The sequence below is a fragment of the Panthera pardus genome, unplaced genomic scaffold, assembly GCF_024362965.1.
Source record: "Panthera pardus isolate Hobbes unplaced genomic scaffold, ASM2436296v1 HiC_scaffold_22, whole genome shotgun sequence".
Classification (NCBI taxonomy): Eukaryota; Metazoa; Chordata; class Mammalia; order Carnivora; family Felidae; genus Panthera; species Panthera pardus.
This window is the reverse complement of record NW_026526788.1, coordinates 2,459,918-2,475,873: the sequence shown is the minus strand read 5'-3', so window position 1 is coordinate 2,475,873 and position 15,956 is coordinate 2,459,918. Positions and strand designations below refer to the sequence as shown.

At 43.3% G+C, this 15,956-nt stretch overlaps 1 protein-coding gene and 1 long non-coding RNA gene across 2 annotated transcripts; one reads left to right on the top strand and one right to left on the bottom strand.

The window, feature by feature from the left end:
• Window positions 1-30: 30 nt before the first annotated feature.
• Window positions 31-8,534, top strand: EXOC8 (exocyst complex component 8). Its single transcript, XM_019419017.2, has 2 exons — window positions 31-2,375; window positions 8,292-8,534. Exon 1 carries the CDS (start codon window positions 185-187, stop codon window positions 2,363-2,365), a length of 2,181 nt encoding a protein of 726 aa, XP_019274562.1. The 5' UTR covers window positions 31-184; the 3' UTR covers window positions 2,366-2,375; window positions 8,292-8,534.
• Window positions 3,845-14,971, bottom strand: LOC128779092 (uncharacterized). Its single transcript, XR_008425022.1, has 2 exons — window positions 14,354-14,971; window positions 3,845-6,019 (listed from the first exon to the last, which is right to left on the bottom strand). It is a non-coding gene; the product is annotated as an uncharacterized LOC128779092 (long non-coding RNA).
• Window positions 14,972-15,956: the final 985 nt, after the last annotated feature.

Here is a 15,956-nt window from a genome sequence, read left to right as displayed (position 1 = left end):
CGCGCTGTCTGCGCTCGGCCCCTGCGCAGGCGCAGTCTGAAACTCAGCCCCGGGCGCAGGCGTACTCGTCTCCCTTCCGTCCTGCTTCCTCAGCCCTGGAGCTCCGCGGGACTTGGGTGGGTCTCGACCGCGGCGGCACCCGCGGAGGCGGTAGTGACAGCGACTGCGTGAGACTCGGGGGGAAATGGCGATGGCGATGTCGGACAGTGGGGCGAGCCGTCTGCGGCGGCAGCTGGAATCGGGGGGTTTTGAGGCCCGGCTGTACGTGAAGCAGCTCTCGCAGCAGTCGGACGGGGACCGGGACCTGCAGGAGCACCGGCAGCGCATCCAGGCGCTGGCGGAGGAGACGGCGCAAAACCTGAAGCGCAACGTCTACCAGAACTACCGGCAGTTCATAGAGACTGCCCGCGAGATCTCCTACCTGGAGAGCGAGATGTATCAGCTCAGCCATCTGCTGACGGAGCAGAAGAGCAGTCTGGAGAGCATTCCGCTTACCCTGCTCCCGGCTGCCGCCGCCGCCGCCGGGGCCGCCGCGGCCTCTGGAGGAGAGGAAGGAGGAGGTGGCGCGGGGGGCCGAGACCACCTGCGGGGCCAGGCTGGCTTTTTTCCTACACCCGGGGGCGCCTCCCGCGACGGTGCGGGTCCGGGCGAGGAAGGGAAGCAGCGCACTCTTACCACCCTGCTTGAGAAGGTGGAAGGTTGCAGGCACCTGCTGGAGACGCCGGGGCAGTACCTGGTGTACAACGGGGATTTGGTGGAATACGAGGCGGACCACATGGCCCAACTGCAGCGGGTGCACGGCTTTCTCATGAACGACTGTTTGCTGGTGGCCACCTGGCTGCCTCAGAGGCGTGGGATGTATCGCTACAACGCCCTCTATCCCCTGGATGGTTTGGCCGTGGTCAATGTCAAGGACAACCCGCCCATGAAAGACATGTTCAAGCTGCTAATGTTTCCCGAGAGCCGTATTTTTCAGGCGGAAAATGCTAAAATCAAACGAGAGTGGCTGGAAGTGCTGGAGGAAACCAAGAGGGCCCTCAGTGAAAAAAGACGCAGGGAACAGGAGGAGGCAGCGGCCCCACGAGGGCCACCGCAGGTGCCTTCCAAGGCCAGTAACCCATTTGAGGACGAAGACGACGACGAACCAGCTGTTCCTGAGGTAGAAGAAGAGAAGGTGGACCTCTCAATGGAGTGGATCCAGGAGTTGCCTGAAGACCTGGATGTCTGTATCGCCCAGAGGGACTTTGAAGGGGCCGTTGACCTGCTGGACAAATTGAACCATTACCTGGAAGATAAGCCCAGCCCACCGCCTGTTAAAGAACTAAGGGCCAAAGTGGATGAGCGCGTCCGACAGCTCACGGAGGTGCTAGTTTTTGAACTCTCCCCAGATCGTTCCCTGAGAGGTGGTCCCAAGGCTACCCGAAGGGCAGTTTCTCAACTAATCCGGCTTGGCCAGTGCACAAAGGCTTGTGAGCTGTTTTTGAGAAACAGGGCAGCAGCTGTGCATACCGCAATCCGCCAGCTTCGCATCGAGGGTGCCACTTTACTCTACATCCATAAGCTATGCCACGTCTTCTTTACGAGCCTTCTTGAGACTGCAAGGGAATTCGAGACGGATTTTGCAGGCACTGACAGTGGCTGCTACTCTGCCTTTGTGGTCTGGGCGAGATCAGCCATGGGCATGTTCGTGGATGCTTTTAGCAAGCAGGTGTTTGACAGTAAGGAGAGCCTCTCTACAGCGGCTGAGTGTGTCAAAGTGGCCAAGGAGCACTGTCAGCAACTGGGTGACATCGGACTGGACCTCACCTTCATCATCCATGCCCTTCTGGTGAAAGACATCCAAGGGGCCTTGCACAGTTACAAAGAAATTATCATCGAAGCCACTAAACATCGCAACTCTGAGGAGATGTGGAGGAGGATGAACTTGATGACTCCAGAGGCCCTGGGCAAGCTCAAAGAGGAGATGAAGAGTTGTGGGGTGAGGAACTTTGAGCAGTACACCGGGGACGACTGCTGGGTGAACCTGAGCTACACGGTGGTTGCTTTTACCAAACAGACCATGGGCTTCTTGGAAGAGGCACTGAAGCTGTATTTCCCCGAGCTGCACATGGTACTTTTGGAGAGCCTGGTGGAGATCATTTTGGTCGCTGTGCAGCATGTGGATTATAGCCTTCGGTGTGAGCAGGATCCAGAGAAAAAGGCCTTTATCAGACAGAATGCATCCTTTCTATATGAGACCGTCCTCCCCGTGGTGGAGAAAAGGTTTGAGGAAGGTGTGGGGAAACCTGCCAAGCAACTCCAGGACCTGAGGAACGCATCTAGACTTATTCGTGTGAACCCCGAAAGTACAACATCAGTGGTCTGATGCTCGCGTCGTGGGTATATGTATACGTATATGTTGCTCATATATTATTTATATTTATATATTAAGTTGCATTAGCATATTCTTTATAGTCTCAAACACAGCTTAAAAATAAAAGATGCCCTCTCAAATGCAGAAATGCAGAATCAAAAGGAAAAAGAAAAGAAAGTTCCAATTAAGCCCCAATGACAAAACATTGGAATTGTTAAAATACATGCTTTCCTTTTAAGTTATGCTAAGAATATGTTGTCATACTGCAGCATTTCAGTGTATCCTTTGAGTCAAAACACACTTCCTTACAGTATATTTTATGCAGCACAGAGAAATCATATCTAAAATACGTAGGGTTTAAGTACGTTGTGAAGTTTCCCCGTTGACTAAAATGTTAGGTTTCTTAAAGAGTACAGTTCCATACAAAACACCCTGGTTCATATACTTCCCCACCTTAAAATGTGATTGAACAACTTTGGGAAAAGAAAGGAATTGAGAAGATTGGTTTTAGGGTACATTTTGGTCAAAAGAATTCCTTCTTAAAAGTGGCTAGTTTGTGGACTCCAGTACTTGGAACCTTCTAGAATACAAGGGGGAGCTTTCATAAAAACAGTTCAGCAAACATTTCCAACGTCATTTGAATGGCTGATTATTTTGAGCTGCTAATTAGCAGCTTTATGATACTTGATTTGGGAGCATTTACTTGAATCTTAAGGACTATGGTAAAAAACATTTTCAACATGTTCCTGAACTGTGTGAATTTCCAGCTGGAGCTTTTGTCTTTATCATATTAAAAAAATAAAAATGATTAAAGAAGCAGGACAGACTGAGGAACCTGGCAACCGCCAGTGATTTTTAGCTGCCTCCCCCGGTTTTTTCCGTGTAAATTATATAGTGGCTCAGACTTCATGCAAATGGGAGAAAAGTATACATGGAAATATTTATGTAGATTTCAGGTCTGGGTGGATGGGAAAAGAGAAAAAATCATATGCACACCCTATAGTGTTCTCAAGTATGACTGCTTTGAGCAGAGATCTGCTTTTGGTTTTTTTTGTAACAAAGTAGAGAACAAAAAAGTGAGACAGTGTGCCCAAAGCAAAGGGAGGAAACGAACTTTTGGTGACTCCTACTGCATGTTTCATGTTTTATATTTTCCTTTATTCTTAAAAGTGAATATAATGCTTACTTCAGATTGTTTAGTGAAACAAAAATAGCTCAAGATATTTGAGCCTCCCAAGGTTTCTGAACTACTGTTTCTACTGTACCTTGAGCATATCTCTCATCCGTGGAGAGAAATTGTGCTCAGGTTCATTTCTCCACTAGCTTTCAGTTGTGATTCTTGTCCAAAAGTGCCATTTCTGATGCCACGGACTTCAAAAGGTCATATCTTTTTCCTGAATTAAAATAGTGATATTAAGACTGGAAATTAGGTAAAACTTAAAATTGCTTCCAAGAGTGGCTTACGGTTGCGAAGCTCCTTGACGTCATTACTCATTGGCAGAGGAGCCCTTTTATTTATTTTTAGCGATGCCTTTTAAGGGTGGAAAATTGTCAGAGTTACAGATTTTCTTTGATTAATTTTTCACATACAGTTAGGATTTTCTAGATAACAAAAAAAAAAAAACAACTATAAATTGTCTTTTTTAAGATCACTGGAAACATGAATTTGATAAAAACTTTTACGATTACTTTGTGCAACTTACGGTTTCTAAAATTATATTGTGTGAAACACATAGCGTGTAAATATTTGATGTTGGGTCCAGGAAATGATACTTTGGAAGTCAAAACTTAAGGCATGAAGTTGTAAAAACTTAAATGTATATACTCAGATAATTCAAATGGTTGCGTCTTCATAGAACCGTTTGCTTTTTAAAACTGGAAGTACAGAATTTTCTTCTGGTAAAATCTGTGTGTTCCTTGATCAGAGTTATAGTTGTTGGTGATTCAATTACCGTGGGAAGTTGATCAAAGACCACCACCAGTGTTACAGTGTACCTTTGTGCCAAGACAGAGCCATTACATTGCATTCCCCAAAGTGGAGTCAGTGCTCTTCTCTAATTCTTGTTTCCTTAGATTCCCAAGTGCTAACAATGGAATGAAATTGTCCAAAAATACATAGTACGTGCTGTAATATACCACCGAAGAGTTGATTGCCTTTGCTTGTTTGCCTCAAACAGAACACTGTCGCTCGAGCTTGGAATCACAGACTTGATTGAATTCATTACTGTTGCAAAAAAGACACCCTGTGGTATTAAGTCTCTCTTTGATTAAAGCCTCATTGAATTTAAAGTGCTGAACACTCAGTTTTCTTTAAAATACTACCTATAGTTAAATTATCGGCACTTGTATTTTGCAACTTGCTTACCTGGGATTGGGAATTTGGGGCTCGACATGTAGGATAAAATCAGTACATGTACATCTTGCTTATTGATAGGCTGTGATACGAGGGAATCTGAAATGTTTTATCAAAATAAAGCTTAAAATTTTTCTTACGCTGGATAAAATTGGTATTACAATGTTATATCTCTCTTCTTTAATTAGGATTCAGTATTCTTACATTCTTGTTACTGAAATACTGTTTCATGAGCCCAGGTTTTGTTTTTTTGGTTTATTTTTGTATATGGGGATGATAGGTAGGAAGCTGTTAGCTAATTGAAATAAGTGTTCTGCTTACTATCCGAATTGTGATCAAATCAGATCTGTTTTTGGGGGACTCTCTTGAGTGGGAAATTTCAGACACACAAAGTGTGAATTGGCTCTAAAAAGTGGGTTTGATGCCATCTGCACATCCTAAATGAAGGAAATATAATGTCGGCCATGTGACCCAGGACCTAGGAACATAAATGACAAGGGTCTGTTTTTTTAATACATACAGATCCTGAGGGAGCTTTCACATATGATTGATTTAAGAAGTAAAAGTATTTGTTGAATGCCGTGCCTCACATGGACCATAATGCGGGGTGGGGAGGACAAAATAAATTTGAGCATGCTTTCTCTGAAATGCTTGAGACTTGGAAAAAATAGAGAATAAAAAATTGGAAAAAAATAGGTTGGAAAGGAAATGAAATACACAACAGTGTGATGCAAATTACGTCAATTAAATAATTGAGTGCAGACAGCGTTGCAAAAAACCCCAAAGCCCTGTGTGTTGTCATTTTCGTGCTCAGTAATTTCGTGGGAATACTGAGAAGGAAGAGGGCAGCATTGTTTTGAGAAGTTTGGAGAGTCCTCATGGATTTGTTGGCCTTGGAGCTGGCCCTTGAAGGATGGACAAGATTTAAATGCACAAAGGAAAAGGAAGAGCAAAGGTGAGCAGGGACACAGAAACGGGAGTACCTGAGGCACAGGCTAGGATGGGCTGCAGGGACACACGGAAGATGTTTCAAATATTGGAGGCAAGAAAGGTGGGGTCATTAATTCGTGCTTATTAAGAAAGCTTGAGCCCATGCAGAAAGGCGGGAGGTAAAAAGGGTCATTGCACCCAAGCCCGGTGACCCACTCACCAGAGGTGGCCTCTCAGAAGAGTTTCTCGTACATTTTTTTCCCTCAGAAATTGGACTGGGGACACCTGGATGGCTCAGTCCGTTGAGCGTCCGACTTTGGCTCAGATCATGATCTCACGGTTCATTGAGTTCAAGTCCCACATAGGGCTCCTAGAAATAAATACTTTAAAAAAAAAAAGAAAGAAAGAAAAAAGAAATTAGACTGTAGTATACATTACTGTTCCGTATCTTGCTTTTACTCACCAATTCAGTATTTTTAAGACTTTTACGTGAATACCTGTAGCTACACCTACTGGGTTTTGGGTTTTGTTTTTTTTTTTTTTTTCCTGTGATTTAAACAGTATTCAGTCACATTGAATGGATTTATCATGATTTTGCATTTTCCAATTACAATACTTTGTTGGCTTCAGGTTTTTATGATTACAAAAACTCCTGAAAAAAGTTCCCTGTAGGTATATCTTTGCTTACATGCGTGAATATGTCTATAGGATGCATTTCTAGAAATTGCTCTACCAAACTCTACCTTAAATTTAGGCAAACATTGCTAAATTGCTCATTAGGCAAGTTGAACCATTTTACCTCGTCCCAACTATGTACAGTACCTGTCCACATTCATTCATCCAGTTTTAAATAATCAGATTATTCTTATTAGTAATACAATTTATTTATTTTTACTAATCCTATCTGTGAAAAACTAGTACCTAGTTTCGTTTAATTTTTATGAGTGAGGTGAGCAATTTCGTATTTTTTTTAAGCTACCCGTTTATGTTCTTTGCCATTCTTAGATTATCTTTGTGTTACCATTTTGCCGGATTCTATTGAATACTTGGGAAATTCATGAGTACGAAATGCTATCAGTGTTTCCTACTGTCATTTATTTATCTACTTATGTAGTATAGTAAATTAAAAAATTTTTTTAATGTTTTTTTATTTTTGAGAAGGAGCACAGGTGGAGAGGCGCAGAGCGAGAGAAACCGAAGCAGGCTCTGTGCTGTCAGCGCAAAGCCGGATGTGGGGCTCGAACCCTCCAACCCGAGCCAAAGCCAGATGTTCAACCAACTGAGCCACCCAGGCACCTTTGTAGTATAGTAAATTTTAATTGAACCCAGGTATACCTGGGTTTTTTTTCTTCTCTGTTTTCCATCAGGCTTTGAAAGACCTTACCAGTCAGATTCTTACCCTACCCAGATTCTAAAAATGTCATGTTTTTGCTCACTTTAATATTTGATTTTTTCCCACTTATAGTTCATTTTAAAGAATGATGTAAGAATCCCATTTTCCCACAATAAGCACGTTGTTTTCACAGTTTTGAATTGTCCTTTTTCCTCACTGACTAGAAGTGCCATTTTAATAATACATTACATTTGGGGGTGCCTGGGTGGCTCAGTCTGTTGGGCACCTGATTTCGGCTCAGGTCATGATCTTGTGGCTCGTGGGTTCGAGCCCACATCGGGCTCCGTGCAGACAGCAATGAGCCTGCTTTGGATCGTCTGTCCTCCTCTCTCTCTGTTCTCCCCTGATCGCTCTGTCTCCCTCTCAAAAATAAATAAACATTAAAAAGAAAAAAATATATATTACATTTGTGCTAGGTGTGTATCTGAGTACATTTTTAGGCTCTGTATTCTGTCTCACTGATATTTCTATTTGTGTGCCATTATCAAGCTGTTTTAGTTACCTGTAGGTTTGTAGTATAATTTAGTAACGTGGCACTGGCCTCATTCTTCCCCTGTTTCACATACTTATTAGTCAAGTTGCATTTTGAATAATTTTATGATGTTCTCTACCACCCCCCCGAAAGAGTCGGCATTCTGATTGGAATCATATTGAGTCTGTAGGCTGATTTGTAGAGAATCGATATCTTTGTAATTTTGAACTGTATAATTCCTATTCAGGTATACAAGCAGTTATTCCATGTTTCAGTAGCATTTGCAAATTCTCTTCAGGTAGATCTTGCACGTTTCTTGGTGAGCTTATTTCTTGGTACTTCCTCTGTTAATGCTTTGGGAACGGAACATTTACCTCCATTATGTTTTCTGACTGTTTGTAGGTAGGAAACGTACTGTTTTTTAATTACACATATTGCAACCAGTGCCTTAATTAAGTTATGAGTTTTAATAGTTTCCCAGTTGTTTCTTTGGAGTTTTCAAGTATATAATCACATCACCTGCAAATAAAGATCATTTTGCCTCATTTCAATTTTTACACATCTTACGTAGTTTTCTTAGTATCTGTATTAAGTTGAACATCCAGAACTAGGTTACATCACTCTTTTTGCTTGATATTCCTCCCTAAGAATTAGGAATTATACTGGATGTGTATCTGGTAGGAGCGTTTTTCCTATTTGTCCATTGAAGCCTGACATTGGCTTTTGGTCATTATGTTAAGGAAGTGATTCCCTACTCTTGTTAACTAACAGTTGTTTTTATTTTTTTTAGGTCCGGGATGCATTCTGAAATACCAAATGAATCTTAGCGTCCGCTGAGCTCATCGTGATTTTTCTTCTACGTCATATTAATTGGATAAGTTTTTAAAATCGATTTCCTAACACTGAACCACACTTACACCCTGTGAATTAATTCTATTTGGTTACAATATATAATTGTTTTAATATACTGCCTGATTCTAATGAAGACTTCATTCACATTTTTGTATCGGTATCCATTAGCAATATCGGTCTATGATGGTGTGTGTGTGCTTTGTCATGCTTATGTCATTCATGAGGTGCGCGGGGCCTGATAATAATGATAATGAAATGATAAGACACATTCTCATTTCTTTCGGTCCCCAAACAGTGAGAATGAAAAATCAGACAGTGTGACACAGCTGGCTTGTAGCCCTCAAATCAGAATTAGTCACTCTAAGCTTATATAGGACAGTTAGAGCTCTTACAAAAAGAGATAGGGAGGCGTTCCATTGACCCTCCTCTCCATTCCATTTTACTCTTTAACACAGTTGTACGGGACATGCAAGATACATGTATGTTAAATATATTCCCATTATGTTGAGAAACACATGTATGTTTTATTTTTTTTTATTTTTTTAAATGTTTATTTATTTTTGAGACAGAGGGAGACAGAGCGCGAGTGGGGGAGAGGCAGAGAGAGAGGGAGACACAGAATCTGAAGCAGGCTCCAGGCTCCGAGCTGTCAGCCCAGAGCCCGACGCGGGGCTCAAACCCACCAACCGTGAGATCATGACCTGAGCCGAAGTCGGACGCCCAACCGACGGAGCCACCCAGGCGCCCCTGAGAAACACATGTATGTTTTAATCTCACACCACATATACAGAATATTTGCATTTCATTTTTTCTCATCGGCTTCCCTAGAGCAGTGTTGGGCATAACATAGACACTTGATAAATGCTGATTAATGAATATTATTGACTGGATGATTCGAATAACTAATGACAGTTCTCGGTTATGAAGGTCCTAGTTTGCACCGGGCCCTTTCCAGGCGTTATCTCATTTGACCCTCACAGTAACTCTGGAAGATAGCAATTGTTCTAGTCCTTGTCCAGCTAAGGAAAGAGACAGAGAGGTTGCTGTTTGGCCAAAGCATCTCCCCACTGAGCATGAGAGGCAGTGCTCAAGGCCAGGTCTGTTCAACGCCAAAGCAACATTCTCTACACTCCACCTTTAACCCTACCACTACTAATACACAGAATTCTTTCAAATTGGTGTTTCTTTGTACATTTTCTGAAGATGAAATTTTCTTGACATGTGGCTCCATCAATAAGAATCAGAATATTTAGGGCACCTGGGTGGCTCAGTTAGTAGTTAAGCGTCTGATCCTTGATTTCGGCTCAAGTCATGATCTCACAGTTTGTTAGATCAAGTCCCACATCGGGCTCTGCACTGACAGCACAGAGCCTGCCTGGGATTCTCCCCCGCTCACACGTGCTCTCTCTCTGTCTCTCTATATATATCAAAATAAATAAACAAACATTTTAAAAAAGAGAATCAAAATATTTGACATGGAAAAAATTCAAGTATGATAAACAACATGCAAACCTTCCTTTGGAGAACCATTTATCCATGATTACAGCACCTTTAACAGGTTATTTTATCTAATCTTCACATCAGTCTCTGAAGGCATTAAGGTTTTGTGAAGTTAAGTAATTTGCAAGTAATTCAGCCTGTAAAGAGTTCCCATAAGTAGCCTAGATGGGATTTGAACTCAGACAGACTTTCTTCTAGGGCTGGCTTCTGAGCCAGTAGGCTAGATTATTGGATTTTGTCTGATGGTTGACATCTCACTAGTATAGATCACTCTTTATTTCAAAGGTTTATCCATTTACAGTTGTAAGTATTCTGTTAAAGTTAATGGTGTTTTGACAGAGGATATCATAATTTATCATTTCCTTAAAGTGGCAGATTTGAGTTAATGAGATAAATAAAACCAGATTATTTGCATTAGCACCAATTTGGGTTTTTTAAAAGATATTTTATTTCTTTGTTTATTAAGTAATCTCTATGCCCAATGTGGGACTCAAACTCATGACCCCAAGATCGAGTCACATGCTGCACCAACTGAGCCAGCCAGGTGCCCCATTAACACTGACGTGTACATTATTGAATTCTTTGTAATTGGCAAAATCAAACAGTCTCAAACTTGAAGAAATTTCACTGGGCATGAAGATACATATCACTTAGCTGTTTAGATGAGCCTTCTAAACAGGTGAGTAGGTGTCATTTAAGTAGGAAAATTGCAGGACAAGAGCTTATGTCTTAAATGTCACATTTGATTACTTTTACCTAATATGTTGACTTACCCTCTCTAGCTAAACATGTCCCTCAAAGTTACAGGATCCACGCCAATGTTGAAGTGTCTCTAAAATATTTGTGTGTGTGTAGCCTCAGCCATTGCTAGGGGGAATTACAGTAAACTGGGTCACTGGCACTTTGGCGATATTTACAGATTGGAAATAATTACAGAGCTATGGGGCACCTGGGTGGCTCAGTCGGATGAGCATCCAACTTCAGCTCAGGTCATGATCTCATGGTTCATGAGTTCGAGCCCCACGTCAGGCTCTCTGCTGTCAGCACAGAGCCTGCTTCAGATCCTCTGTCCCCCTCTCTCTGACCCACCCCTGCCTCAAAAATAAATAAAACATTTTTAAAAATACAGAACTATACAAACCATTTGACCCTACGATCCATTTCTGGAGATTTATTCTACAAAAATATTAGCATACTTCCTAAATTAAATTTACTCCGTAAACTTATGTGATTTATGAATCAGATATTTTTAAGTTTATTTATTTTGAGAGGGAGCCAGTAGGGGAGGGGCAGAGAGAGAGGGAGAGAGAGAGAATCTCAAGCAGGCTCCACACAGTTGGCACAGAGCCCAAGTCAGGGCTCAATGCCACGAACTGTGAGATCATGACCTGAGCCAAAACCACGAGTCAGAGGCTAAACCGACTGAGCCACCCAGGCCCCTGTAAATAAGTTTGTAAGAACACTTCTAGTTTCCGGTTTTGCATGTAAGCCCAGAAGTCTCCCTCTGTCCTGATAAGTAAAAGCTGAAGAGACTGAAAAAGCAGCCAGTCTTCTTGGATCCACAAGTGGGGGTGGGGGTGGGGCACAGGTGGGGTCTGCCTCCAGACTGAAGAGACCAGTTGGCAGATATAGGATGTCTTATCTTACTAGAGCAGAAAGAAGTTTAGGGTAGAAAGCAGTGCTGGGGCAGAGAAATCTGAACACTCACTGGAGGCTCAGTGCCCAAAACTCTGAGAGTTAACTCCAGGGGGACCCCCACTGATGAGGGAAACAAAGGCAAGAAAAATGTCATTTAAATTAAATGCCCTTACAGCCTGCAGCCCATTGACAGATGTCAGTGTAATACTCCCCAAGATGTTCATGGCTGCCTTAATGCTTAATGTTGACACTTCCTTAAAAACTAAAAGCAACCTTACCTTGACAATAGCTAAATCTTCAGGGTCCTGGGAGACCCTGCTTTCAGCATCCAAAAACTCCTTGGAGACCTCCGTTATCTATACGTCCACAAACTTAAAAGTATATAATCAGTCATTCCTCACAACCCCAGTGCAACTCTTTCTGCCTACGGTCCTGTCCCCGTGCTTTAATAAAATCACCTTTTTGCACTAAAGTAGTCTCAAGAATTCTTTCTTAGCTCGCGAACCCCACTTCAAATTTCATCACTCACCATATTGTGAAATATACCTCCTTCTAGGTTCTCCTAGTATCAGAGGAAAATCCCCAGAGGCTTCCAGCAGGGGGCAGGGCAAGGTACTTCCTGAAAGAGGATTGAGCACTCTTTTTCTTAACAAGGCCCGCCCTCAGGGGAGACTAGTTAACCAGAGCCTAACCTACTGGGGTATCATCAGAGCCTAGCTGACTGGGGAAGGGAATACCCCACCCCAGCCCACTCTAGCCAGCCTGTCCCACCCGAGGGGGGCGAAAACAGCTGAGAAACACTCCTGAAATTCACTAAAGACAGACCTCCTCATTGGATAGTACAGCCCTGCTCCCCCGCCCTCACCATATCACTAAAGGCCTATTTACAGCAGTTCCTTTCTTCCCTGGGAACCCCATGTGCAGCCACCAAGAAAAAAATGACAAGGCGTCCCAAAAGGCAAAAACAGAATTTGAAGAGACAGAGCAAGCATCAGAACCAGACATGACAGTGTCCGTTGAATTGAAAACAGACTGGGAATTGAGAACAACCATGATTAAAATGCTAAGGCCCCTAACGGATAAAGAAAACAGCCCGCAAGAACAGATGGGCAGCAGTAATGCAGAGATGGAAATCTTAAGAAAGAACCAAAAAAAAAAAAAAAAAATGCTAGATATAAAAGCAACTCACAAAAGCCCACATCGTAGTGGAAATGAAGAGTGCCTTTGATGGGCCTCTTAGTAGACTGGACCTGGTTGGGGAAAGCTTCAGGATGTATCAACAGAATCCTTGAAAACCGAAAAGCAAGGAAAACAAAGACTGAAAACCAACCAAACAAACACAGAACAGAATATCCAAGGACTGAGGAACAACTGTAAAAAGTGTAACAGGGGCTCCTGGGTGGCTCAGTCGATTAAGCATCTGACTCTTGATTTTGGCTCATGGGTCCTGGGATCGAGCTGACAGCACGGAGCCGGCCTGGGATTGTCTCTCTCCCCTCCCCTACTCATGCTTTCTCTCTCTCTCAAAACAAATAAACATTAAAAACAAAGTGTAACATATCATAATGAGAATACCAGAAGGAAAAGAAGAAGGAAGAAACACAGAATATTTGAACGGGTTTCGCTGAAGCAGTGTTTGTATCAGCAAAGGAATGGAAACTACCCAGAACCGTATCAAACTTCAGTGCGCATGCACAGTATAATACCATGCAGCTTAAAAAGGAATGCCCTCTCCAGGTACCGAGGTGGAAACATGTCTTAAGTAAGTTGTTAAGAGGGGTGGCTGGCTGGCTCAGTGGGCAGAGCGTATGACTCTTCATCTTGGGGTCATGAGTTCAAGCCCCATGTTGGGTATAGAGATTACTTAAAAAAGATTTCTTAAAACAGGGGTGCCTGGGTGGCTCAGTCAGTTGAGCATCCTACTCTTGGTTTCGGCTCAGGTCACGATCCCAGGGTCGTGGAATCGAGCCCCACGTCAGGCTTTGCACTGAGTATGGAATCTACTTGGGATTCTGTCTCTCTCTCTCTGCCTCTGCCCCTCTCCCCCACTTACGCTCTCTCTCTCTCTCTTTCTCAAATAAATAATAAATCAATTACTTAATTAAATAAAAATATGTTGTTAAGTATAAGACAACATACAGAATAATCCTACAGTGTGCTGCTTTAGGAGTAAAAAAGGAGAAAATACAGTTGTATATTTGCAGAGAAATTCTGAAGGGGTCTGGGCAGCTAGAACTGAGTAGATGGAGACAGGGATAGAGATGCACTGTAGATTGGTTTTGTTTCGTTTTGTTTTAGTACTTGAATGTATCACCTTTTCAAACCATTAAATAAGAAAAAGAAAATTAAGTACGTGATGTTAAAAATTAGATCCACTCTCTGTTCTGTGCTACATCTTTCCAGCACTTTTGTTCTATACATTATGTGTGAGGTCTAAGGATACTTATTATTTTTTTTAAATGTTTATATTTAGAGAGAGAGAGAGAGAGAGAGACAGAGCACAAGCGGGGGAGGGGCAGAGGGAGAAGGAGACACGGAATCTGAAGCAGGCTCCAGGCTCTGAGCTGTCAGCACAGATCCCGACGCGGGGCTTGAACCCACAAACTGTGAGATCATGACCTGAGCCGAAGTCGGATGCTCAACCGACTGAGCCCCCGCTAAGGACACTTATTTTTAAAGACTTTTTATTTTGAATTTTTCAACACATAGACAGTAACAGAGCAGTGTAAAGAATCCCTGTGTCCTCGTTACCAAGCTTCAAAAATTGTCAACATTCGGCCAGTGTTGTTTCACCTGTACCCAACAGCTCCCCCCACCCCACCCCATCTCCACTGGTTGTTGTTGATTATTATTATTACTTACAGTTTTGCTGGAGATAAGCTTTGAACGCACTGGAATGCATAAATCTTGGCTCGAAAATTTGGAAAAATGGTTGTGCGGATGTAACAACTCCCCAGTAAAGATGTAAAACGTTTGTGTTTTCCCACGTGGCGATGGCGTTACCTTTCCTGTGTGGAGCACTGTGCTTGTTCTTGCCCTTACCTCAGGTTCTTTTTCTGGAAAAGAAAACCAAGTATGTTTTCAAACATACTTGAGAGTAGTAACACTTAGACCCCGTTGCTTGGAGCTTGAAGGTCTCAGTCAGGTACGCTGGGGAGGATGTTAGGAGAATCTGGGGTGGGTGATTCTAGTCTTTCTCTAAGAGATGAAACATCTAAGGTTGGACTGTCCAATATGTAGTCACTTAGCCACATGTGGCTGTTTAAATATAAATTATCAAAGGACGCCTGGGTGGCTCAGTTGGTTGAGCGTCTGACTCTTGATTTAGGCTCAGGTCATGATCTCACAGTTTTGTGAGTTTGAGCCCCACGTTGGGTTCTACGCTGACGACAAGGAGCCTGCTTGGGATCCTGTCTCTCTCCCTCTCTCTCTGCCCCTCAGCCTCTCATTCTCTCCCTGTCTCTCTCAGAATAAATAAACTTTAAAAATACATACAAATTATCTAGGGGCGTCTGGGTGGCTCAGTCAGTTAAGCCTCCGACTTCAGCTCAGGTCATGATCTCACGGTTCGTGAGTTCGAGCCCCCTGTCGGGCTCTGTGCTGACAGCTCAGAGCCTGGAGCCTCCTTCGGATTCTGTGTCTCCCTCTCTCTCTGCCTCTCCCCCACTCTCACTGTGTGTCTCTCTCAAAAATAAACATTAAAAAATATAAATATATATATATATATGTATATATATATATATATATATATATACATATATATATATATATATACTATTAATAATAATAACAATAAACTCAGTTCCTTGGATATACTAACCACATTACTAGAGCTAAGGAGTCACAGATGGCTAGTGTATACCCTATCGGACTATGCAGTTATAAAACACCTCCATCATTACAGAATATTCTACTGGACAGCACTGATCTAGGGCACGAATGAGGGGTGAGAGGGACAGAGAGGGATGGGGGGGAGAGAGGGACAGAGAGAGGGAAAGAGAGGGAGGTGGGGGGGACAGAGAGGGATAGAGAGGGAGGGGGGAGAGAGGGACAGAGAGAGGGAAAAAGAGGGAGGTGGGGGGGACAGAGAGGGATAGAGAGAGGGAGGGAGGGAGGGACAGAGAGAGGGAGGGAGACAGAGAGAGAGGGACAGAGGGGAGAGAGGAAGGGAGGGAGGGGGGACAGAGACGGGGCCTAGCGGGGTGGGAGGTGGGTCGGGCACTGACGGGAAAGCCATGGGCAGCCAGAAGCCCTAGCTGCCTCACCTGAGAACCTGAGGCTCCCAGTCCAGGGCTGTTCCGTCCCCAGCAGGGTCCTAGGGCTTCTGGAGTCACGCCATCCCCCATGGCCCGGCGGTGTCGCTGCCCCAGCTCTGGGCCTTTGCCTGGGTTCCGGCTGCTCTGGCCATTAGCCCCCTGACCCGAGATTTTTTTTTTGTCTTGTTTTTCACGGAAACAAGAATTGG

Bases quoted from the DNA above. Each gene is read 5' to 3' on its own strand.
- EXOC8 (XM_019419017.2), top strand. From the start codon at position 185: ATGGCGATGGCGATGTCGGACAGTGGGGCGAGCCGTCTGCGGCGGCAG.